General features: G+C 44.6%; 1 protein-coding gene across 2 annotated transcripts in view; it reads right to left on the reverse strand.

Moving 5' to 3' along the window:
• ZPBP2 (zona pellucida binding protein 2) overlaps nucleotides 1–26,891 on the reverse strand; it is a 160,627-nt gene that overhangs the window by 111,072 nt on the left and 22,664 nt on the right. For both annotated transcript variants that reach the window (XM_073681106.1, XM_073681105.1), the window contains exon 2: nucleotides 26,207–26,284. In XM_073681106.1, coding sequence (XP_073537207.1) covers nucleotides 26,207–26,284 — 78 coding nt within the window. The remainder of the gene's footprint in view (nucleotides 1–26,206; nucleotides 26,285–26,891) is intronic.

The raw sequence follows: 26,891 nt of genomic DNA on the forward strand, positions 1-26,891 counted from the left end.
TGCCAACTCCAAGGATTGCAGGAATCCAGTCTGTACACATTGACTCCTCCTCATACTCCAGTTCCTCTGAATCAGCGCTGCAGAAACAGTCACGGTCTACCTCCACATCGACAGGTGAACGGTTACCTGTTATGATGACCGATATGAGCACAGCCATGGCCAAACGTCAACAGGCCGTATTAAAATTAATTTATTTGGGGAATCGAAGGCACACAGCGCAGGAGCTCTGGAATGCCATCAAGCAGCAGAGCGACGTGTGGTTTGTGCCAGCGAATCTCCAACCAGGCATGGTAGTGTGTGACAATGGCCGAAATCTGGTGGCAGCTCTGGGCCTAGGCAACCTCACTCACATCCCATTTCTGGCACATGTGCTCAACTTGGTCGTGCAGAGTTTTTTGAGGGACTATCCGGATCTTGATGCACTGCTTCACAAGGTCCGCATAGAGTGCGTTCACTTGCGGCGTTCCAGCAACGCAAGATCACGCATTGCAGCTCTGCAGCGCCGATTATGTCTTCTGGAACATCGCATCATATGTGACCTACCCACCAGGTGGAATTCAACGTTACATATGTTGGAGAGGTTGTGTGAGCAGCAGGCAGCAGTAATGGAGTACCAGCTGCAGCACGCGCAAACAAGTCGCAGTGCGTGCCGTTCACACTTCACCACCACTGAGTGGGCCTCTATGAAGGACATTTGCCACGTTTTGCGTGCCTTCGATTATTCCACGCGGATGGCGAGTGCAGATGATGCACTAGTCAGCATGACTATCCCCCTTATCTGCCTGCTTGAAAAAACACTGCAAGCACTAAGGGACGAGGTTTTGGAAGAGGTGGAGGATGAGGAGTCACAAATGATGGCAAATGATGACTTCTCTACAGTCTGCGCAACGTGGTTCCTCACAAAGGCCTAGGCAGGGGACACTTTGTGAGGAGGATGAGGAGGAGTCAATAGATGAGGAAGACATCTGTCCAGAGGAGGGAGGTACACAATGCTCTAGTAGTCAGTATCTAGAGCGAGGGTGGGGTGATGCAGAGCAGGCAGAGATCACGCCTCAAGCAGGGGACAGCGTTTCTTGGCCAGTTGGCAGTCTGCAGCACATGGTTGATTTCATGCTGCAGTGCCTGAGAACCGACCGCCGCATCGCCCACATTCTCAACACGGCTGATTATTGGGTGTCCACCCTCGTAGATCCTCGCTACCAGGACAACTTACAAAGCCTCATAACACCGTTGAACCGGGAGCGTAAAATGCGGGAGTACCAAGACGCACTGGTGCATTCCATCATGTTCTCCATTCCAACCGAGAGCAGTGCTGCTAGTGCTTTACAAAGCAGCTCAGTGCGTCGAGGCAGTGGAGGAAGCTCTGCACAAAGAGGGAGCAGAAGCAGCGCCTCAGCACAAGGCAAGACCAGTATGGCCGAAATGTGGCAAAGTTTTGTGTCCCCGCCGCCACAAATGTCTACACCATCACAGACGGCTCCAGTCAGCAGGAGGCAATGTTTCCGTCAGATGGTGACAGACTACATGTCTTGCCCTCTTAATGTACTCCCAGACGGCTCTTCTCCCTTCAAGTTTTGGGTCTGTAAGCTGGATACATGGCCAGAGCTTAGTCAGTATGCATTGGAGGTGCTAGCTTGCCCTGCTGCTAGTGTATTATCGGAACGCGTCTTTAGTGCCGCAGGTGGTGTACTAACAGACCGTCGTCCTCCGATAACGTTGACCGGCTTACTTTTCTCAAAATGAACAAGGCCTGGATCTCTCATGAATTTGCCAGTCCTCTTCCAGAATAAATAATTGGTTGGCAACAGTATCCAGGTCTCCTGTTGTGTTCATGTTTCTACCACCTGAACTGTAATCCCTGAGCTCCAACACCGCCAGTTGGCGCTCGGAAGTGCCGTCTGCACAGTCAACACTTGCTGCCGTGTTATTGGGGTTCAGTAACGTCAGCTGTTCCCCTGCTGTGCGGATGGCAATTTCTCCTGCTCTGTCCACATTCTCACTACTACAGATTTTAAAGTTGCTCCAATTACACCTCTGGCTCCTCTGTTTTCAGTATTATCCCTGAGCTCCAACACCGCCAGTTGGCGCTCGGAAGTTCCGTCTGCACAGTCAACACTGGCTGCCGTGTTATTGGGGTTCAGTAACGTCAGCTGTTCCCCTGCTGTGCGGACGGCAATTTCTCCTGCTCTGTCCACATTCTCACTACTACAGATTTTAAAGTTGCTTCAATTACACCTCTGGCTCCTCTGTTTTCAGTATTATCCCTGAGCTCCAACACCACCAGTTGGCGCTCGGAAGTGCCGTCTGCACAGTCAACACTTGCTGCCGTGTTATTGGGGTTCAGTAACGTCAGCTGATCCCCAGCAGTGTGTCCGGCAAATTCTCCTGCTCTGTCCACATTCACACTACTACAGATTTTAAAGTTGCTCCAATTACGCCTCTGGCTCCACTCTGTTTTTAGTATTTACCCTGGGTTCCAGCACCGCCAGCTGTTTCCCAGCAGTGTCTTTGGCACGGGTGCTCCCTCCTGCCCAGCCTGGTTCCAGCACGCCAGCTGTTTCCGGGTAGTGTCAACGTCACTTTGCCTCCAATGCGTTGTCCTGTCGTGTTGCGGTCGGGTTAGCCGACTCTATGGTGCCTGCAGTTTAGGTGACTCCTATGTGGGCTGCGGGATCTGGCAATGAAGGCTGGTTCCATAGTGCCAATAGGACAAGCACCCCCTGTATGACTGTGGGTTTTGGTAACTGCGGCCGGCTCGTGGCCTTGAAACTTTTTTTTACATGGGTACCTTCTGCTACCCATCCGGGTTCCAGTACCGTCAGCTGGTTCTCGGCAGTGCCTTTGGATTAGGTGCCTCCTTCTCGGTATCCAAGTTCCACCAACGTCTGCTGGTCCTTGGTAGTGCTTTCTGGCACAGGTACCTCCTGCTTAGTAACCGAGTTCCAGTACCGTCAGCTGGTCCTCGGTAGTTCCATTGGCTCTTGTATCTTCTGCTACCCATCCGGGTTCCAGTACCGTCAGCTGGTTCTCGGCAGTGCCTTTGGATTAGGTGCCTACTTCTCGGTATCCAAGTTCCACCAACGTCTGCTGGTCCTTGGTAGTGCTTTCTGGCACAGGTACCTCCTGCTTAGTAACCGAGTTCCAGTACCGTCAGCTGGTCCTCGGTAGTTCCATTGGCTCTTGTACCTTCGGCTACCCATCCGGGTTCCAGTACCGTCAGCTGGTTCTCGGCAGTGCCTTTGGATTAGGTGCCTCCTTCTCGGCATCCAAGTTCCACCAACGTCTGCTGGTCCTTGGTAGTGCTTTCTGGCACAGGTACCTCCTGCTTAGTAACCGAGTTCCAGTACCATCAGCTGGTCCTCGGTAGTTCCGTTGGCTCTTGTACCTTCTGCTACCCATCCGGGTTCCAGTACCGTCAGCTGGTCCTCGGTAGCTCCATTTGCTCTTGTACCTTCTACTACCCATCCGGGTTCCAGTACCGTCAGCTGGTTCTCGGCAGTGTCTTTGGCACGGGTACTCCCTCCTGCCAAGCCTGGCTCCAGCACGCCAGCTGTTTCCGGGTAGTGTCAACGTCACTTTGCCTCCAATGCGTTGTCCTGTCGTGTTGCGGTCAGGTTAGCCGACTCTATGGTGCCTGCAGTTTAGGTGACTCCTATGTGGGCTGCGGGATCTGGCAATGAAGGCTGGTTCCATAGTGCCAATAGGACAAGCACCCCCTGTAGGACTGTGGGTTTTGGTAACTGCTGCCGGCTCGCAGCCTTGAAACTTTTTTTAACATGGGTACCTTCTGCTACCCATCCGGGTTCCAGTACCGTCAGCTGGTTCTCGGCAGTGCCTTTGGATTAGGTGCCTCCTTCTCGGTATCCAAGTTCCACCAACGTCTGCTGGTCCTTGGTAGTGCTTTCTGGCACAGGTACCTCCTGCTTAGTAACCGAGTTCCAGTACCGTCAGCTGGTCCTCGGTAGTTCTATTGGCTCTTGTACCTTCTGCTACCCATCCGGGTTCCAGTACCGTCAGCTGGTTCTCAGCAGTGCCTTTGGATTAGGTGCCTCCTTCTCGGTATCCAAGTTCCACCAACGTCTGCTGGTCCTTGGTAGTGCTTTCTGGCACAGGTACCTCCTGCTTAGTAACCGAGTTCCAGTACCGTCAGCTGGTCCTCGGTAGTTCCATTGGCTCTTGTACCTTCTGCTACCCATCCGGGTTCAAGTACCGTCAGCTGGTTCTCGGCAGTGCCTTTGGATTAGGTGCCTCCTTCTCGGTATCCAAGTTCCACCAATGTCTGCTGGTCCTTGGTAGTGCTTTCTGGCACAGGTACCTCCTGCTTAGTAACCGAGTTCCAGTACCGTCAGCTGGTCCTCGGTAGTTCCATTGGCTCTTGTACCTTCTGCTACCCATCCGGGTTCCAGTACCGTCAGCTGGTCCTCGGTAGTTCCTCAGCCTTCTTGTACCTTCTGCTACATTTCCAAGTTCAAGCTTTTTGAAATGGTTCTTGGTAATCACTCTGGATCTCCCTGACGAGGACCCTGAAGACGAGGACCCTGAAGACCAACCCGAAGAAGACGAGGACCCCGAAGACGACGACCCTGAAGACGAGGACCCCGAAGAAGACGACCCTGAAGAAGACGACCCTGAAGACCACCCCGAAGAAGACGAGGACCCTGAAGACCACCCCGAAGAAGACGAGGACCCTGAAGACCACCCCGAAGAAGACGAGGACCCCGAAGACGAGGACCCTGAAGACCAACCCGAAGAAGACGAGGACCCCGAAGAAGACGAGGACCCCGAAGAAGACGAGGACCCCGAAGACGAGGACCCCCGAAGACGACGACCCTGAAGACCACCCTGAAGAAGACCAAGAAGATGACCCTGAAGAAGTTGACCAAGAGGACAAAGAAGAGAAGACAACCACCAAGATACAGAAGAACAAGAGACAGAAAACCAAGAAGCAGAAGTACAAGAAGTAGCAGAACAAAAAGCGGAAGAACATTAAGCATAAGACTAAAAATCAGAGCAAAAGATAATATCTAAATTATAAGCAGAAGATGCCTAAGCAGTGTATGGGGGTGAGTCCGTTCCTCCTCATGGTGCCCCTGGAAAAGACCTGCTGCTGCAGGCCAAACTGAACGCGGACAAATCCTGTTGTAAATCTTTTGTGACGGGCAGAACGAAAGGTGTAATGTCCAAACTTTTATAGATAACAACTACAGGAATGCCTGTCACAAATAAGAATATGATGAAGAAGAAGAATATGAAGAAGATGAAGAAGAAGTAGAATATGAAGAATGTAAAAAAAAAGAATAATACGAAGAAGGTGAAGAAGGTGAAGAAGAAGAAGATGAAGAAGGTGAAGAAGAAGTGGATGAAAAAGATGCTGATGCTGAGGATGATGAAGGAGAAAGTGTGGGAGAAGTAAAAAAGAAGGTGAAGAGCATGGAAGTAGTGAAACATAAATATCTGACAAAATATAAAAATACTTAACATAGTCAATATTTCCGTAACTCAGAACGTCTTAAAAAAAATATTAATTCCTGCTATTCCATTTGATTGGGCTAAACCTCTATGCCTTTATTGTCTCCCCCACCTCCCCCAATGCATTCTACATTATTCTTAGTTGTTTTCCTTCATGTAGAATTAACCTACAAGGAAAGAAAGGGTTTATTTTCATTCCGATATTTCTGTCCCATTGACTTGCATTGGTTTTCGGTATCGGAATCGGCGATATCCGATACTTTTTCGGTATCGGTCCGATCCAATCCGATCCGATATTTCCCGATATCGGAAGGTATCGCTCAACACTATTTATAATCGATGAGGATCTGATCTCTTGACCTTGACGGATCCTGAGAATGAAGGGGCTGATTTAACTCAGTGTCACTTTTACTGATTTTCTCTGCACAACCGGGAAAGGATTGCAGTACCAAATTTCCCAGGGATTTGCACTGGTGGAGATTCTAGAAGGGATTAACACAGCACACCCTTCTAATCTTTTCCTGCACTGCAGAACTTTCAGCCCCTATACTGTGAAATCAACTTGAAGCAGGATAGATGGTGGGTGGAGGAGTTGTACAGGAAAAAGTAGTGAAAGGGACACAGAACTTAACTAGCACTGCAGCCTCTCCATTCTCAGGATCGGTAGAGGTCCCACAGTTTGGACCTCCAAAGAACAGAAAGTGATGTCATATCCTGGCAATATACCGTCACTTTACAAAATGGAAATACCTCACATTTTCTGCATAAGTATTAAATCATTAAAGGGAGTCTGTCACTACAAAATGACTGTTCAAAAAAGGAACAGAAGCCATTGTGTGGCCAAACAGCTCAGTGCACCTTCCCACTTACTTGTATTCCAACTATCTCTCCCTTCCTCTGTCAATTAAGTAAGGGGAGGTTGAGATAGATGCAAACAAGTACTGTAAGTGGGAAGGTGCACTGAGCTGCTTGGCCACGCCAAGTATGCACAGAGTGTCTGTGTGATTAAAAATCAATTTCTGCTGAAAGACTCTCTTTAACGTATTTAAAAAAAAGAATTCATTCAAATTTAATTAAAAAGCATACACATTTTTAAAGGAAAAGCAATGTAGATTAAATAACTTCAATGTACAATGTAACATAATTTATTGCACGTCTGTCCAGCAGTAGCATCTTACATTTACCCAGTATGAGATCATGGGTTACTTGAGAATGATGATTTATTGAGAAAAAATGATTTTCCGTGTGAGCCGAGGTTTCATCCATTACATGGATGTGTGAGTGTGACTGTAATGGTTTTTCTCCGTGAGAAAACCTGAATGACAGTATCAGCAGGTGCTATCCCAAATGCTGGCATTATCAAACCTCAGATCTTTAAACAGTTACAGCAAAGCCACAAGGGAAATTTAGGAGAATCTGGTGACTCTTTGTTTTTGTTTTCACGATTTTTAATATTATCAAAAACTGAATTTGGTATAAAGAATCAGAAATAAATCCCAGCATGTAAATGCAATACGTGGAGACACAATGAAAACCTATAGTTCAGTCGATGGTAGAGATGTTTTCTCAAAAGTGCTCTTAGAGCAGGAGTGTACATTTTTAGCTCTCGTGTGATGTGGGGGCTCACAGAATTGTGGTTATGGGAAGATTAACAGACACAAGTGTATACTTGTGTGCAGGTCGTATAAGAGCATAGATAAACACATTTATTGCTCACAGTTTCTGGTCCTCCAGGAGTAGCTCTCTCCTTTCTGTATAATTGATGGACGTTTTCAATGAGAGACAGGTTCCGGCTTGTTCGCGCCAAAAAATTGGCTCTGCCCATGAACATCCCTGATTTGCCACACTGTCACGCAGATAACACAATTGCAGCGTGGCAAATCAGGGATGTTCATGGGCGGAGCCGATTTTTTGGCGCGAAGAAGCTGGAACCCCAAACACGAACCCGAATTTGAAATGCCGAACAAATTCGGTCAACACTAACCAGGACTCCTCTTTATTAATGTCCTTATAAGGTTTTAGAACATGAGTTTTGTAAATCAAGACAACTCTTTAAACTTATTATTTAAGGTTATGAATATATAAAGGATATGATTATCTGTCACAGGGAGGGAGCACCCATGTGTTCTCCATCTCAGAAAACAATGGTCCGATTATGCTAATAAGACTCTGATCACAGTGGGATCCATTTTTCTCAGATGTGGAGAATAAAAAAACAAAAGTTTCTCCATCTTCTCCATTCAGTCTGCCCAAGAAAATCAGACCGCACTCAAATGTCAGTTTGATGTTTTCCACTGACCCATAAGCATGAATAGGAGAGTGCCATCCGATCTGAGGTAAATCATGCATGCTGCGTTTTTTTCCTTGAAAAGTATGCACTGCCTCTTTGAATAACATTGGTCTGAGTGCGATCCGATGTTTTGACGGATTGCAGTCGGACCGAAACGATGATCGTCTGCATGAGCCTAAAAGATGAGATCATATACAAAAAGATGCACACAAAGAACTGTATTAAAAGTCACTTTTATTAAATGCAAAAAACAATATAAAAGAATTGCAATGGTGCGTGGGTGATGTATGGCAATAAGCCAAAAAGTGCACCAAAGCTCAACCAGATCTACAAAAGATATATACAGCATACACAAAAATAAAAAATTAGTAAGGCTAATGGCATTACCTAACAACAGTCACACTGACTGATAGATAAATGTGAAAAAGTATCTACATACTTCACTAAATAAAGTGATATAGTGCAATGACAAAGCAGATAAATATAGTACCACAAGACATGAAGCATAACACCACCAGACCAAATAGTTAGCTAATGTATGCATGGACAAATGTAAACAGTCATTTACCTAGGTCAGTGATGGCGAATCTTTTACAGACCGAGTGCCCAAACTGCAACCCAAAACCCACTTATTTATTGCAAAGTGCCAACACGGCAAATTAACCGGAATACTGAGGTTTTCGTTTAGAAAAAACAACTCATACAGAGAGCAGGCGAGGGGGTTAAGAGAGCAGCCACAGGAAGGAGCAGGGGTATGAGACTGCAGAAATAAAGAATGTGCTCACCCCCATCTTGGTATATGCCCCCAATCCTTGTACGCATGCCGCCCCCAATCCATGTAGGTATACTGCCCCCAATCCATGTAAGTATACTGCCCCCAATCCATGTATGCATGCTGCCCCTAATCCATGTATATATGTATGCTGCCCCCAATCCATGTATATATGTATGCTGCCCCCAATCCATGTATATATACCTGCCCTCAATCCTTGTATTTATGCCTGCCCCCAATCCATGTATGTATGCTGCCCCCAATGCTTGTATGTATGCTCCCCCAGTCCATGTATATATGCGGCCCCCAATCCATGTATATATGCTGCCCTCCCCCAATTCTTGCATATATGCTCCACCAATACATGTATGTATGCTGCCTCACAATCCATGTATGTATGCTCCCCCAATCCATTTATATATGCCTGCCCCCAATCCATGTATGTATGCCAGCCCCCAATCCTTGTATGTATGCCTGCCCCCAATCCATGTATGTATGCTGCCACCAATCCTTGTATGTATGCTCCCCCATTCCATGTATATATGCTTCCCCAATCCATGTATATATGCTGCCCTCCCCCAATTCTTGCATATACTGTATGTTCCACCAATACACGTATGTATGCTGCCTCCCAATCTATGTATGTATGCTACTCCCAATCCATGTATATATGTATGCTGCTCCCAATCCACGTATATATGCCTGCCTCCAATTCTTGTATGTATGCTGCCCCCAATCTATGTATGTATGCTGCCTCCCAATCCATGTATGTATGCTGCCCCCAATCCATGTATGTATGCAGCCCCCAATCCATGTATGTATGTTGTCCCCAATCCATGTATGTATGCTGCCCCCAATCCATGTATGTATGCTGCCCCCAATCCATGTATGTATGCTGCCCCCAATCCTTGTATGTATGCCTGCCCCCAATCGATGTATATATGTTGCCCCCAATCCATATATATATGTATGCTGCCCCCAATCTATGTATATATGTATGCCTGCCCCCAGTCCATGTATATATGTATGCTGCCCCCAATCCATGTATATATGCCTGCCCCCAATCCATGTATGTATGTGTAGCACCCCGAGGGTTCGGTTGCTACAGGGGTATTGTACCTCAACCAGAGGTGTGATATTCCACTCCCAGGTAAGGATGGAGTGTGGACCAGGGCTCAGTTAGCTGCACACACACACACCCCCCATTTCCGGGGGACAGCTCAACGGTGCTCCAACAACTGACCATGTCCCTGGCTGGAGTGGGGAGGGGGGAAGAAAACCCAGTGGTGTAGGAGCAGGAAAGGGTCGGTTTCTGGAGCACAGAAAGGAGCTCATTGGGTGCAGGTCACCTGAGCTCAGACACAGAGAAGAAGATAAAAGGTGGGGGCCATCTTAGGAGGGAGTTCAGTTCAGTCAGTCAGATCAGAAGGGAGAGAGAGCTGACAGGGAGCCGAGGCTCAGCCTGAGCTCAGCTCCACGAGGCAGGCCTAGAGAGAAGGCCGGGGCCAGAGAGGAGAAGAGGAGAAGGAGAAGGAAGGAAGGAGAAGAGACAGAGGAGTGGAAGGGCTCCAGAAACAAGAAGGCAGAAGGGACCCTAAGAGAGCAGAACGGATAGCAACCGTTGCATACCCCATTATACCGGGTGGAAGGGTCAGGCTGTGGAAAGGTACCGGATTCCTAATTTGGTGGAGGCGAATCTACCCTCAGCCAAGAACTGGAGGTTGTGACCATTTATTGGTGCAACCCCCCGCTAAACCTGCTAGGAAGGCACCATATAGGATAGCGGGAAGCGGAGGCCAACACTTACCCGACACGGTCCGCGGTAGCCGGACAGAAGTTTGGTCACTGGTGGGGCACGAGAGGCCAGAGAAAGGACAGAAGGGGGTCCTGTGCCATACTCCTGAATTGCCTGGGGGTTGACCGAGCCCCTCACCTGGTGGACGCAGCACGGCTTGGGCAGTCATTGCTGACAGAAGTGACTTGGATAACAACTGTGAGTAAAAACCCTCGACTGCATCATTGGACTCTGTGTGATTTCTGCTGCGCCAGCACCATCACCCCTACCATCCCCTAACACTGCCCTGAGGCTACACTCTTCCTGTGGGGAGTTATCCTACCCCTGTGCTGCACACCAACACCAGCCTCAGCGGTCTGCCTCGCAGCGGTGGTTATCTCTGACCGCAATCCACGGGTGGCGTAGTCGGACATTCACAAATGTATAAATAGACTGCCACAGCATTTGGTCTGACCACCCTGAGCCACGGGACAGGTTGCCACTACTACCCCCATCAGCACCGTACACCAGAAGGCCCGGTGCCGGGTACCCCACGGCCCAGGGGGCGAGTCATATGCTGCCCCAAATCCTTGTATGTATGCCTGCTCCCAATCCATGTATATATGCATGCCCCCAATCCTTGTATGTATGTCTGCCTCCCCCAATCCATGTATGTATGCTGCCCCCAATCCATGTATGTATGCTGCCCCAATCCTTGTATGTATGCCTGCCCCCAATCCATGTATATATGTTGCCCCCAATCTATATATATATGTATGCTGCCCCCAATCTATGTATATATGTATGCCTGCCCCCAGTCCATGTATGTATGCTGCCCCAAATCCTTGTATGTATGCCTGCTCCCAATCCATGTATGCTGCCCCCAATCCATGTATGCTGCCCCCAATCCATGTATGCTGCCCCCAATCCTTGTATGTATGTCTGCCTCCCCCAATCCTTGTATGTATGCTACTCTCAATCCATGTATATGTTCCCCCCCTGCCGGCACCGCTGTTCATCGCATATAGAAAAAAAAAACTCCTACTCACCTTCTTTCCTCTGCCGCGTCCTCTCCTGTAGCCGGCAGCTGATTTCAGCGTCCTAGCGATGGGGGCGCATGACGTCACTGTTATGCGCCCAGTTGTGTGTACGCTGACCTCAGCTGCTGGCCTCTGATTGGCCAGCAGGGTGTATTGTGGCGCACGGGCCTGGCATTTTGTGAGCTGCTATACACTTCAGCTAGATGTTTGTCAAAAAACACACATGTAGCTGAAGTAGGGGCTGTTGTCGGCACTCCGCGGGTTCAGAGTACTCACCCGCCGGGCCCGATACAGGAGAGCAAGTGCTGCAGCGATGGCGCGCGTGCCCTTAGGGAGGGCTCTGCGTGCCCACTCTGGCACACGTGCCATAGGTTCGCCAGCACTGACCTAGGTTGAACGAGGGTGCCATTTCTCCAATGCGCGTTTCAGCTGGTGAGTGCACTCCCCCAGAAGAAGGCACGCCAGCCGAAACGCGTGTTTGGGAAGTGGCACCCTCGTTCACTATTTCTGTACACTTAAAAAAACCATAAAGGAGTTATTTAACATTTTTTGCTAAATAAATGAAAAAGTCATCCAACCACAACAAGGTATAATTTTTCAATGATTCCTAACTCTCAGGACTCTCCTCTCAATTTGCCCAAATACAGTCCTGCTCATCGTTATTGGCACCCATGAAGTTTAAGTACATAATGTGGAATATCTCCTGAAAAAAATGAATCAAGTGAAACAGTTTTTTTGTATATAGCACTCGTGTTATATACAAAAGAGCAAATGATAAACAACAATTTAAAACAAAAAACAATGGGAGGGAAAAATAGAAAAACCTAAAGCTTGGTGCGTCACTGGTACAGGCACCCTTTACATTAATTTAGTATGTAAACATATTTTGACTCGCCAGTGGTAAATCACGAAAGAAATTCACCTGTAATTAATTAAAAGCCACATGGTAGGCCCTATTCTTTTGTCACAATGGTGAAGACAAAGGAGTTGTCTGAGGACATCAGAATGCTATTATTGTTATGATCTGCAACATGTGCTAAGGAAAGATAAGGGAAAACTGTCCCTACAGTAAAACTAAGCTGAATCCCTACGATGTAGAGGGCTGCCTGTTCCTAGCAAACAGACCTGCCTTAGTCCTTGGCTAGTCTGAACGAAGACCTATAGCATAAGGGGAGGGGTCCCTAAAAGAACTAAGGACTGGGACAAAAATGGGAAACCTCCTAAACAGAGAAGTTGTTGCAGAACACAAAAAGACAAACAGACAAAAAAGTACTAGAGGTCCCAGAAGGACAAAACGAACTGACAGAGAAAGGCACAAAAGCACCTGGCTAGAGAAACAGTCAAACACTGAAGTCCAGCACAGCCAAAAGGGCGAAGCTGGAATATAAAGGCAGATGGTTATGTGACCGCAAAACACAACATGGAAAAAACAAAGAGGAGGGTTCTAACAGTACCCCCTCTTTTATGAGGATCCTCCGGATACTCCAGGCCCAGGCCTATCCGGAAACCTCTTGTGGAAAGCTTTAACAAGCCTAGGAGCAGAGACATCATTCGTCCTTACCCAGGAGTTGTCTTCGGGACTGAAACCCTTCCAGGAGACAAGATACTGTAATCTCCCTCTATGCCATCTAGAATTCAAGATACGAGAAATTTCATATTCGCCGTCTTCCACCACAGGAGGAACTGAGACAGTGGCATCCCTATCTGATACATCAGCCTTTTTCAACAAGGAAACATGAAACACAGGATTAATCTTCCAGGAAGTAGGGACATCCAACCTAACAGCAGACGAGTTAACAACCTGAAGCACTTTAAATGGACCCACAAACTTAGGACCCAGTTTTTTAGAGGGAATCCTCAACCGCAAGTACTTTGAGGACAACCAAACCATGTCACCCACAGTACACAAAACCTCGTTATGTTTCCTGTCAAAATACTTCTTGGACTTCTTGCTAGCCTCTTGCAGGTTGCAACGTACATTAGTCCAAACTCTCTCCAAATCACCGGAAAAATTCTCCTCCTCCTGCACCGAAGACCCCAATTTGGAGAACGAACCAAGACGGATATCTCCCAGTACAACAAAAAAAAGGAGAACACCCAGCAGAGGAGGATGTATGATTGTTAAGAGCAAATTCTGCGAGAGGCAGAAACTCAGACCACACCTCTTGATTGTCCGCCACAAAACAACGCAAAAACTGTTCAACATCCTGGTTCTTTCTTTCAGTCTGTCCATTAGACTCAGGATGATACCCAGACGAAAATGACAAATGGACTCCCAACCTGTCACAAAAAGCGCGCCAATAGCGAGCCACAAACTGAGGTCCTCCATCAGAAACAATATCCGTGGGAACGCCATGGAGCTTGACAATCTCCTTAACAAACGCCTTAGTGAGTGTCTTGGCGCAGGGCAACTTAATGAATGGAACCAAATGACACATCTTACTCAAACGGTCCACGACCACCCAGATGACAGTAAAACCCTCGGACACAGGAAGATCAGTAATAAAATCCATTGTGAGATGCATCCAAGGCGCACTAGGAACCTCCAGAGGGCAAAGCAATCCCGCAGCAGGAGTATGTGAAGCCTTTGACCTAGCACATACAGTACATTGACGCACCCACTTGATGACTTCCTTCTGCCATCCAGGCCACCAAAAACTGTGACTGATAAGTCTCTTAGTCTCCGAAATTCCTGGATGACCTGCCAACCGAGACTCATGACACTCCACAAACAAATCTCTCCTAAAGGCTCTAGGCACGAACAACCTCCCATGGGGAGTGTTAAATGGAGCATCATCTTGAGCTTTCAGAATCCCATTCTCCAAAACGGAGTCCAATGCCGCCACCACAACTCCTTTCTGTAAAATGCTCTCCTCCTCCTCGGCACCGACCATAGGAGAGAAGCTGCGAGATAAAGCATCGGCTTTAACATTCTTAGTACCAGGGATATAGGTAACAGAAAAATGAAACCGAGAAAAAAAAAGTGCCCACCTAGCTTGACGGACATTCAAGCGCTTGGCAGCATCCAGATAGATCAAATTCTTATGATCTGTGAAAACATGAATAGGAAATCTAGCGCCTTCCAAAAAATGACGCCAATGTTCAAACGCGAGTTTAATTGCCAGCAACTCCCAATTTCCAATATCATAATTCAGTTCGGTTTCCGAAATTTTTTTCGAAAAGAAGGCACAAGGATGTACTCCATCCTTGTTCTCCTGAGACAAAACTGCTCCGACCCCCACTGATGAAGCATCGACCTCGACCAAAAAAGGCTTTGTCTCATCAGGCTGCATAAGGATAGGGGCAGAACTGAACCTCTCTTTGAGATACTCAAACGCTTCAATGGCCTCAGTAGTCCACTGGACCGTATTCGCACCTTTCCTGGTGAGATCGGTCAGAGGCTTAACGATTACAGAAAAATTCTTAATGAATTTCCTGTAATAATTGGCAAAACCCAAAAATCTCTGTATAGATTTCAAACCAATAGGCCCAGGCCATTCCTGCACAGCCTAAACCTTCACCGGGTCCATCTCAAAGCCCTCGCTGGAGACAATGTAGCCCAAAAAACTAATTTTCTGCACAGCGGACTCACATTTCTCCAGCTTAGCGAAGAGTGAATTATCACTCAATAACTGCAAAACTTCACGTACACTCTGCCAATGGGACTCTAGATCTGGTGAATAAATCAAAATGTCATCCAAATACACAACCACATTCTTACCAATCAAAGGTCTCAGGATGTCATTAATAAGGTTCTGAAAAAATGCAGGTGCATTGGTAAGACCAAAAGGCATTACCAGATTCTCGAAATGACCTACCAGAGTGTTAAAAGCAGTTTTCCATTCATCACCCTCCTTCACTCGTAACAAATTGTATGCCCCCCGGAGATCAATTTTAGAGAACCACTTGTCCCACACCAAGTGGTTAAACAAGTCAGGAATTAATGGTAATGGGTAGGAATTGCGTACAGTAATCTTATTAATTTCACGAAAATCCAGACATGGAAGTAAACTCCCGTCCTTTTTTTTAACAAAGAAAAATCCAACTGCCACAGGCGACTTAGAAGGTCTAATGTGACCAGCAGCCAGGCTAGTCTGCATGTACTCCTCCAAGGCCTTTCTTTCAGGGATAGTCAGATTAAACAAGCGACTCTTGGGAAGAGTAGCTCCAGGAACAAACTCAATGGTGCAATCATAGTCCCTATGAGGAGGTAAAACTTGCGACTCCTCCTCTGAAAAACCCTCCAAAAATCTTGAATAGGTACAGGTAATTCCCCTTTTTCCACAGCCGCAATGCGACCATTACAACATTTATCATAGCACTTCGGACTCCAAGACTTTATCATATTAGTAGACCAGTCCAGCAAAGGATTGTGCAGTTTTAACCAAGGCAATCCTAGAACGACCGGAGAAGGTAAATTATCTAATACAACCAAGTACAAAATTTCTTGGTGAACTCCATTGATAGTGAGGGGAAATGCAGCAACCTTGTGAGTAATACATTTCAAGGGAGTGTTATCAATTGCAATCACAGAAATAGGTGATGACAAAGGTTTGGATTTCAATTTAAGGTTTTCTAAAAACCCTTTTTCAATCACATTAAGTGTTGAACCACAATCCACAAATACATGAAATTCAATCAAATTTTCCTGCAAAGTAGTACTCCCAGAAAGAAATACTCCTGCAGAGAGTAAACAAGCTATACGGGCGTAACTGACCTTTTTTTTTCCTCTACTTAAACGAAGCTCACAATACTTAATCAAATGGTCAGCTTTACCACAATAAAGACACAATCCCTCGGCGAACCTCCGGTCTCTTTCCTGAGAGGGGAGCGACTTCGCCCCAACCTCCATCGGTTCTCCGCCATCAGAGCAGATTTTCTGGGGACTAGGACCTGGCATTACAGGAGTCTTTACCTCATTCTGTCTAAATCGTAGTCTCCTATCCACACGAACAGCTAATTGCATGGCATCCTGCAGAGTCTCAGGTGCGAGGAATGCAATTAGCAAATCCTTAACCCTTTCACTCAGACCAGCAAGAAATAGACATTTCAGAGCTGGATCATTTCATTTAACTTCTGAGGCCCATCTTCTGAAGTGTGTGCAATAATTTTCAACATCACCTGACCCCTGATTCAAACGCTTGAGTTCTGCCTCAGCAGATGAGATTCGATCAGGATCGTCATATAATAGCCCCACAGCAGAAAAAAATTCTTCTACAGACCTTAAACATAGATCATTAGGTTGGTGACAAAAGGCACACCCCTGTGGTTCTTTGCGAAAAAGTGACATAATAAAACCAATGCACTGTGATTCATTCCCAGAGGACCTTGGTCTCAAACGAAAATATAACAAACAAGCATTTTTAAAGGAAAAAAAATCTTGCTGTTTACTATAAAAAACATCAGGCAGTCCTACCTTGGGTCCCACAAAATGCGCTTCAGAACAGCTACTCACGTGTTGCTGGAATTTGGCTACCTCCAGAGACAATCCCTGCAGGCGTTGAGCCAAATCCTGGACTGAAACCATACTGATCCCCGAATTTCTTTCCTTTTAGGTTTTTTTTTGGCTGGACTTACTGTTATGATCTGCAACATGTACTAAGGAAAGATAAGGGAAAACTGTCCCTACTGTAAAACTAAGCTGAATCCCTACGATGTAGCGGGCTGCCTGCTCCTAGCGAACAGACCTGCCTTAGTCCTCGGCTAGTCTGAACGAAGACCTAAAGCATAAGGGGAGGGGTCCCTAAAAGAACTAAGGACTGGGACAAAAATGGGACACCTCCTAAACAGAGAAGTTGTTGCAGAACACAAAAAGACAAACAGACAAAAAAGTACTAGAGGTCCCAGAATGACAAACGAACTGACAGAGAAAGGCACAGAAGCACCTGGCTAGAGAAACAGTCAAACACTGAAGTCCAGCACAGCCAAAAGAGCGGAGCTGGAATATAAAGGCAGATGGTCACGTGACCGCAAAACACAAGATGGAAAAAACAAACAGGAGGGTTCTAACATTTATTAGCAAACACAAGACTTCCAAAGGGTATAAGGCCATCTCCAAAGACCTTAGTACCCCAGTTTAAACAGTGTGCAATGTTATTAAGAAGTTTGCCAAGCATGGAACCGTTAAGAACCTCCCTGGACGTGGGGGAAAGAGGAAAATTGACAAGATGTCTTCGAAGGTTGGTGCGAATGGTGGAAAAAACACCACGTCAAACATCCAAAGACCTGAAGGCCAACCTGGAACAGTCTGGGGTCATGGTTTTATCAAGTACCAAATGCCACACACCAAACGAAGCAGAGTTTTATGGATGAAGGCCAAGGAAGAAACCATTGCTGTAGAAAAGACATAAAAAGGAACGACTGATCTTTGCCAAAGAGTACCTTGACAAACCACAATCCTTCTGGGAAAATGTTCTGTGGACAGATGAAACAAAAAGAGAGCTTTTCGCAATGCAAAGTAACAGTTTGTTTACAGATGGCACAATGAAGCTTATAATGAAAATAACACCTTACTAACAGTTAAGCATGGTGAAGGATCCATAATGCTGTGGGGTTGCTTTGCTGCATCTGGTACTGGAGGCCTTAACTTTTTCACAGGAATCATAAAATCAGAGAATTTTTAAGAGATTTTAGAGAGAAATGTCCTACCAGTGTAAGAAAACTTAGTTTGAGTCGAAGATCATGGGTCCTCCAGCAAAACAATGACCCAAAGCACACATTCAAAAGTACACAAAAATGGTTAAAAAGAAAAAATGGACTGTTTTAAAATGGCCAGCAATAAGTCCTGCCCTCAATCCCATTGAAAATCCTTGAGGTGAACTGAAATCTGCCATTGGGAAAAAGAACCCTGCAAACATTCAAGAGCTTGAGCAAACTGCAAAGGAAGAGTGGGAGAAAATTCCAGCTGAGAAGTGCAAGAAGCTAACAGAGGCTACAAGAAACATTTGGAGGCTGTCAGCAATGCCAAAGGGTGTGTAACCAAGTATTAATTAGGGGTGCCTTTATTGCTGCACATGCTGTTTATTCTGTTTCTTCTTTGAAATTGCTACATGGAAGTTGAAAAACAATGTTTTATTGTTGTATTACCTTGGACCACTAATTAAAAAATCCTGAGGATATAACTTTGGTACATTTCCATTTATTTCAAAAGATACTTTTCAGTCTATGAAAAAATGAAGGGGTGCCAATAATGGTGAGCAGCACTGTAGACCTCATGTGAACTGAAAAAGAGATGGGATCCAGGCTTTAGGGCTCATTCACAGACACAGTTTTTCATGTGCGAGTGATATCCCTGTTTTTCACTGTGGTAGTTTATGGGGCGGTTAACATGTCAGTGATTTTTGTGGTCTGTGTTACACCGTGGAGACATGTCCGATAATTGATCCAAATGTGGGATCAAACTCGGCAATTATAGTCTAGGGGGACGTGAAAAAATCCAAAAGCATTTGGATGCCATTTATGTGTTTTCCGTTTTTTACCGACTGATAGCTAGGAGACGGTGAAGAAACTTTTTTCACACCAGTGAAGAAAACTGATGAAACTCTGACCGATTGCTGATGAAAATCTGTTGAAAATGATTGATGAAACTGAGTCCATTTATCTCATACGTCAAAAAAGCTGATGTCTGAATGAGGCCTTACTATTAATTAAAACATTTCTGGGAAACGTGTGGATCAGGGTGCTGAACTTGGCTACATCCATTGCATTTTACAATGGGGTGTCTAAATCCAGGGTACTGTAGCTCAGTTCCATTTAAGCGAATGAGGCTGATCGACAATACCCATCATTGCTGCATGTATGTACATACAGAGTTCCCCTTTATTTTGGCGGCTTCAGGTGTCATCATGGCGGTTTCAGGTGTAATCAATGTATAATCACGGAAAACCCCTTTAATCTTACGGTAATATAAAGTATAGCTATAAAAATCAGAAAAAGCTCTGGTGTGACTGAGAAACGGGAACTAGTAACTAAGAAAGGAGATAAAGTGTGAGAATATCAGAAAGTAAAAATGCTGATAATGTTAGACTGTTGTGGTAAGCTGAAGCCTGATGATATTCTGTCACACATGAATCATCAATTCTGTACAGAAAATAATAACTGACAAGATCATAGATGGAAATGTCATTCTATAGATAGACGGATACTTCACCCTAGGTGCACCTCCCGGATGATTCGGACATAGGGTTATTTTACATAGGATAACTATAGGCCTTTTATGGATCATTTCATCTTCAAGTTGCTTAACTGTACACAATAACACTAATTTTGACTAGGAGTGCCCAAATTTTCACATGTCACTGTATAATGTTATACTAGTGTATGGCATTCCATTACTGTCTTTATTGTCAGTAAACATTGGTGGGATTATGAAGATACAATACAGACCAAAAGTTTGGACACACCTTCTCATTTAAAGATTTTTCTGTATTTTCATGTCTTTGAAAATTGTACATTCACTCTGAAGGCATCAAAACTATGAATTAACAGATGTGAAATTATATACTTAGGCTGCGTGCCCACGTTGCGGATTACAAGCATATATGCTGCGGAATTTCCGCAGCGTAAACGCTTGTAAAACGCATGTATATCCGCACCCCATGGTCCCTAATGGCATTCCGCAATGTCAATGCCCATGCTGCGGATTTTTCCGCAGCATATATGCTGCGGTCAAAAATCCGCAGCATGTTCATTAATTTTGCGTTTCCGCATGCGGATGGTACCCAAGTCTGGAGGAGAGGAGACTCTCATCCAGACCTGGGTACCAAAGAACCTGTAAAAAAAAGAATAAAATAAAGTTTATACCTATCTTCTGATATTTTCCCTCCGTCGCGCTGTTGTGTGAAGGACCTGCCACGTCATAGAGTCATGTGACCCATCACATGACTCAATGACGTCACCGCAGGTCCTGCACACAACAGCGTGAGCCGCTCAAGACTCCGGACGGGGCCGAGAATGCATCAGAAGGTGAGTATAAACTTTATTTTTTTATTTTTTACCATTCTGATTCTTTTTTTTAACTATTACTTGGTCACACTATATAAATCCATGCCGGTTGCATGGATTTATATAGTGTGAACAAGTTGACAAGCACTTTTCCAAGTGATGCTTAAATCACTAGGAGAAGTGCTTGATAACCCGCATGCGGAAATGCATGCAAAGACGCTGCAAAGACGCCTCACAAACGCTTCTACCTGGCGGGAAAACCGCATGTAAAATCCGCATGCGATTTTCCCGCCAGGGAGAAGCGTAAAAAATATGCTTCAGTTCCGCAACGTGGGCACTTAGCCTTAACAAAAAAGTGTGAAACAACTGAAAATATGTCTTATATTCTAGGTTCTTCAAAGTAGCCACCTTTTGCTTTGATGACTGCTTTGCACACTCTTGGCATTCTCTTGATGATCTTCAAGAGGTAGTCACCGGAAATGGTCTTCCAACAATCTTGAAGGAGTTTCCAGAGATGCTTAGCACTTGTTGGCCCTTTTTCCTTCACTCTGCGGTCCAGCTCACCCCAAACCATCTCAATTGGGTTCAGGTCTGGTGACTGTGGAGGCCAGGTCATCTGGCGTAGCACCCTATCACTCTCCTTCTTGGTCAAATAGCCCTTACACAGCCTGGAGGTGTGCTTGGGGTCATTGTCCTGTTGAAAAATAAATGATGGTCCAACTAAACGCAAACCGGATGGAATAGCATGCCGCTGCAAGATGCTGTGGTAGCCATGCTGGTTCAGTATGCCTTCAATTTTGAAGAAATCCCCAACAGTGTCACCAGCAAAGCACCCCACACCATCACACCTCCTCCTCCATGCTTCACTGTGGGAACCAGGCATGTAGAGTCCATCCGCTCACCTTTTCTGCGTCGCACAAAGACACGGCGGTTGGAACCAAAGATCTCAAATTTGGACTCATCAGACCAAAGCACAGATTTCTACTGGTCTAATGTCCATTCCTTGTGTTCTTTAGCCCAAACAAGTCTCTTCTGCTTGTTGCCTGTCCTTAGTGGTTTCCTAGCAGCTATTTTACTATGAAGGCCTGCTGCACAAAGTCTGCTCTTAACAGTTGTTGTAGAGATGTGTCTGCTGCTAGAACTCTGTGTGGCATTGACCTGGTCTCTAATCTGAGCTGCTGTTAACCTGCTGTTAACCTGCGATTTCTGAGGCTGGTGACTCGGATAAACTTATCCTCAGAAGCAGAGGTGACTCTTGGTCTTCCTTTCCTGGGGCGGTCCTTATGTGAGCCAGTTTCTTTGTAGCACTTGATGGTTTTTGCAACTGCACTTGGGGATACATTCAATGTTTGCCCAATTTTTCACACTGACTGACCTTCATTTCTTAAAGTAATGATGGCCACTCGTTTTTCTTTACTTAGCTGCTTTTTTCTTGCCATAATACAAATTCTAACAGTCTATTCAGTAGGACTGTCAGCTGTGTATCCACCTGACTTCTGCACAACACAACTGATGGTTCCAACCCCATTTATAAGGCAAGAAATCCCACTTATTAAACCTGACAGGGCACACCTGTGAAGTGAAGACCATTTCCGGTGATTACCTCTTGAAGCTCATCAAGAGAATGCCAAAAGTGTGCAAAGCAGTCATCAAAGCAAAAGGTGGCTACTTTGAAGAACCTAGAATATAAGACATATTTTCAGTTGTTTCACACTTTTTTGTTAAGTATATAATTTCACATCTGTTAATTCATAGTTTTGATGCCTTCAGTGTGAATGTACAATTTTCAAAGTCATGAAAATACAGAAAAATCTTTAAATGAGAAGGTGTGTCCAAACTTTTGGTCTGTACTGTACATCTTGGTTTGAGGCTTTGAGCAAATCCAGCTATTTAACCACACCAAGTAAATGTAGGTAAAATGCATAACTATCTTATTTCTTTACTGGAGATCTCTAGATAAAGTTCTCCATTTCACAAATTAGAGATCAGTTCTTTTATATACTCATATGCAATGGAGAAAGGAAACATTAAGGGATTTATCAAGCTAAGGGCTCGCTCACACTGGCGAATAGACAGCGTATAACTCGTACGAGTGCTTTCCGATATTTCCGTGTGGAGGGTTGTGTTGGTTTCATAATACTGAGTGGAGGTTATTATACTGTAAGGCGGCCCCTTATACTGTATGGAGGGCTGTGTTGGGGTCACTATACTTTGCAGATTTTGTTCCATCAGATAGCACTTGCTCCAAGTCGGCATGAAAAAAATATCGCTTAATGCTGCGATTGGCAGTACATATCGGATGGCGTGCACCCATACAAGTCTATGGGTGCATGCAAAACATCGGACTGCACTCGGATGTCATCTGAGTGCAGTCAGATATATGCCGATTCACAGAATGGAGAAGACGGAGAAATTAAGTTCTCTGCACCTATAATCCGATTTTCGCATGCAAGAAAATCGGATCACAGTAAAATGACACTCGGATCACGTTCGCAACAGAGTTTAAGCCGAGAGATCGGACGCTAGAGAGAGTTTAAGAGAATCATCGGATGCTACTCGCCAGCGTGATCGAGCCCTAAATAAGCTGAAATTCAGCTGCAATTTAATAAAAAAATTTATAACTTGTGCCATATTTATTATGTGTTTTAGGCACTTTCTGCACCTTGCGTCAAAAGTGTGTGACTACAGTAAAAAGTAGTGTGGCATGACGTAAGACACCATGGGCCAAAATTTTGACGCAAATTTCTGGCATATAGTAAACCATTTAATAGGAGTTGTAAACTTAAAGTGCATTCAGATGGGCCGATCTTGGGCCATTAATAAACACTGACAATCTATATAGAAGTCTATTAGAGCTTGTTTACTTGCCTGTTTAAACAGCCAGACAAATACTCATTATGGCTACGTTCCCACGATGAGTTTTTAGTGAGTTTTTGAAGCTGCGTATTTTCGATAAAATGCAAGTAACATATGTTAAAATCTACATCAAAAACTCACCAAAAGCTCATCATGGGAACGCAACCTAATATGATCATTTTGTCCCCATACAGCATAATAAGGCTATGTGCCCACGTTGCATTTATGAAGCAGAAAATTTCTGCTTCATAAATGCAAGTCCTCTCCCGGAAAAACGCATGCGGAATTCCGCACGCATTTATCGCGCATTTTTCGCGCGTTTATCACGCGTTTTCCACATGCGGAATTGCCTTGCGTTTTTTATGCATTGGACAAAGGCAATTCTGCATGCGGAAACGCAAAATTAAATGACATGCTGCGGATTTTGGAACGCAGCATAAACGCTGCGGAAAAATCCGCAGCATGGGCATTGACATTGCGGAATGCCATTGGGGACCATGGGGTGCGGATATACATGCGTTTTTCAAGCGTTTACGCTGCGGAAATTCCGCAGCATATACGCTTGAAAAATGCTACGTGGGCACACAGCCTAATTGCTTTAGGCAGAGCATTCCCTGTTTACAAGGGGTGATCTGCTGACAATAACGATGATTTTTAAGCTGGCATAAGTGATCCAATAACCTGCCGGTATGTTTACATGGCCTATAAAAATGATCATTCTCATGAATGCTTGTTCACCGATTCTTGGCCAAATGTTAGAGTAGACAGTCTAAAACATTTATGAAACAGCATAAATCACTGAGATAAATCTGACGGATTTAAGCCCTCATTTATTAGATGTCCGATTTTCGTGTGCCAGTGCTATCCGTTATTTTCATAGCACTTGTACCTGTGATAGTCTATGGGGCCATTCATATGTCCGTGATTTTTCGCAAAAAATCACGGAGACATGTCCGATTTTGATCCGTGGGTTGAATCAAAATTGACAATGCAAGTCAATGGGTCTGTAAAAAAAATCGTACTTCACTCGAATGTCATCCGAGTGCGGTCCAATTTTCACGGACTGTCAGAATGGAGAAGATGGAGAATTTTTTTTTTCATTTCTCCACATACAGTATGAAAAAATCAGTTGACACTCGGACCATACTCTGATCAAACTCTGAGCACACCAACATAGATTAACATTGGACCGAATGCAATCCGATTTTTTATCGGATTGCATTTGTCCGATTTAATCGCAAGTGGGAGAGAGCCCTTACACTGATTTAAAACACTGATGAAGTTCGGATTGATTTTTGCATATAAGAAAAATCACTGATGTGTGAAGGATCCCTAACATTGTAATGGATAGAGCTTTGCAGTTAATATTTTTTCCTATCAGTAAAAAATCACTGAGGAAACACTGATGATAAAAACAGATATACTAACCAAACACTGATCAAAATCAGATCCAAAACCCTTATGGGTAACAGTCTGTGTTTTTACATATGAGAAAAATCACGTATGTCTGATGAGGCCTTTGACCTCATTGATATGTCTATCTTTAAACAGGTTGTGTCAATCAGTGTTTTGCATTAGTTTGTCATCCATGTGTCCGTTTTTACTATTAGTGTCTCATCAGTGTTTTTCACAGACGGCTAAATAAATTACAAAGCTTCTCCTATCCTTTTCCATATTAAATATGTACAGCACATGGATGGCATGTGGATGTCATCCATGTGTTGTACATGTTTTTCACAGACCCAGACACTTTAATTGGCCCTTGCCATCCGTGCTGACCAAAAAAAAACGAACATGTCTCCGTGTTTTGAACAGACACATTTTACATGTAATATAATGGGTACATGGTGTATCTGTGAAAAAATGGATGCATCTCGGATGTGTAATTGAGACATTCCGTTCTTGCCTACGTTCAGTGGTCTCATTGGGGTTTTCGTCCGAACCTCCCGCAAAAAGGAATTTGGGCATATGTGCCGATGAGTATAGTATAATGGTGCAGACAGAGTCAATATGTCCTCTGACATGCATCATTTTTGTGCGTATATGCCTACTGGAGGTGGCCGCTCAGATGTAGTAGACTTGTGTTTGGGTCTCCGCATCCAGTAGGCGTATACGCCTAAAAATGATGCACGTCAGGGCACGCGCTGACTCTGTCGGCACCATTATAGTGTATGGCCCCATATACACATACGCCCGAAAGTGGGCAGGAACACAATGTGAAAGCACCCTTAGGCACCTTTCAAATGTCAGTGTTTTGAGTATGTGTGGTGTCTGTTTCCACATGTACTGGAGACACTGACACACGTAGACCCATTCAAAAGAATGAGTCTGTGCACATGTCAGTGTGTTTCCACGGACCGTGTGTCCATGTGCAAAATACGCTGATATGTTCGTTTTTTTCTTGCAGCACAGGAAGCAAAACGTTCTGCACACATGCTCAGTGATGACATACGGATAACATCCGTGTGTCATCAGTGTGAAACGTACTAGCGCATGGCAATCAGCGGTACAGTTAGCGCTGTTCCCAAGCACGGGGTGCTGAACGCTGCCCTCATCATTGTCCCCTCCTTGCGTTGTGATCAGCGCTAGAAAGGGACAATGATGATAGTAGTATTCTGCTTTCGCTGTGTCCTGGTGTAAAAATAAGAATAAAATAAAAAAAATTCTTATACTCACCTGTCCGAAGATATCCCCCGCTGTAATCCACCTGACCGCTCATGCCTTAGACAGTATTGACAAGTATGCCCTAATGACGGTGCTAGACAGGGAACGAGGGCAAACTCTCACTGAGACAGTTTAGACAACTTGGGTCCTAGGTTTATTTTAAAAATGAAAATGTACTACACAATTTCCTATTTCACTGCCCTTTCTTCACTACATGAAGCTTACCTCACTATTATTCCTGGCATAGCACAATGAAAGCCACACACACGTCTCGTGATTTGTGTTACCAAATTAGCAAATGGGGATTTTTTTCTGCACATCAATAAATCTCCAATGACACAGCACAATATTGTGATCATCTTCTCTACTACAAAAAATAGAGACAACAAGGAAATTACCTTTTTGGTTTGAGCTGCCATAAACAAAATGCTTCCTAACCAAGGGTAGTATATCATTTTCGGAGGTGTTTACTTGAACTGTAGAAAATAAGAAACACTAAATTATTACTGTAACGTTTATATAGACAAAGGACAACATGTAGCAAACATGGCAAGACCGTGATTTCAGCTCTGTTCATTTTATTCAAAGAAAGGTGTCAATGCCTTTACACAGGTTTATTTATGGTTCTGTTTTTTATGCACGTGATATTGTTCTATGTGCATGGTCTATTTCCATGCGTGGCACGTTATAACAGATCTGTATAGTCAGCACATGGAAGTCAGTGGGTTCAGTCTAAAAATGCATATTCTGTATTTGCATACTTCACATGTGCAGAACTGTTCAATTTTTTTATTATCTCTATTACAGAAATATTAAGAACACAGGAAAAAAAAGGGGGGCAAAATAGAAAATAAAAATAAATATAAAAAGAAGAAATAAAAATACATGATAAAAGTAAAAATTAAAGATGAAAAAAATAAAAAAAAATAGCAAAAAATAAACGAAAAAATAAGAAAAATAAGATTCTGTATTTTGTAGCTTCTTCTACAGTTATGTATATACAACCCCAGGATGTTCCATTTATGGCCTTAACCCTTCATATACTTGTCTTCCTATGTATATGAGATTTGATGAACTATCAAT

The sequence above is a fragment of the Phyllobates terribilis genome, unplaced genomic scaffold, assembly GCF_046119375.1.
Source record: "Phyllobates terribilis strain yellow unplaced genomic scaffold, ASM4611937v1 Scaffold_5__5_contigs__length_657084704, whole genome shotgun sequence".
Lineage (NCBI taxonomy): Eukaryota > Metazoa > Chordata > Amphibia > Anura > Dendrobatidae > Phyllobates > Phyllobates terribilis.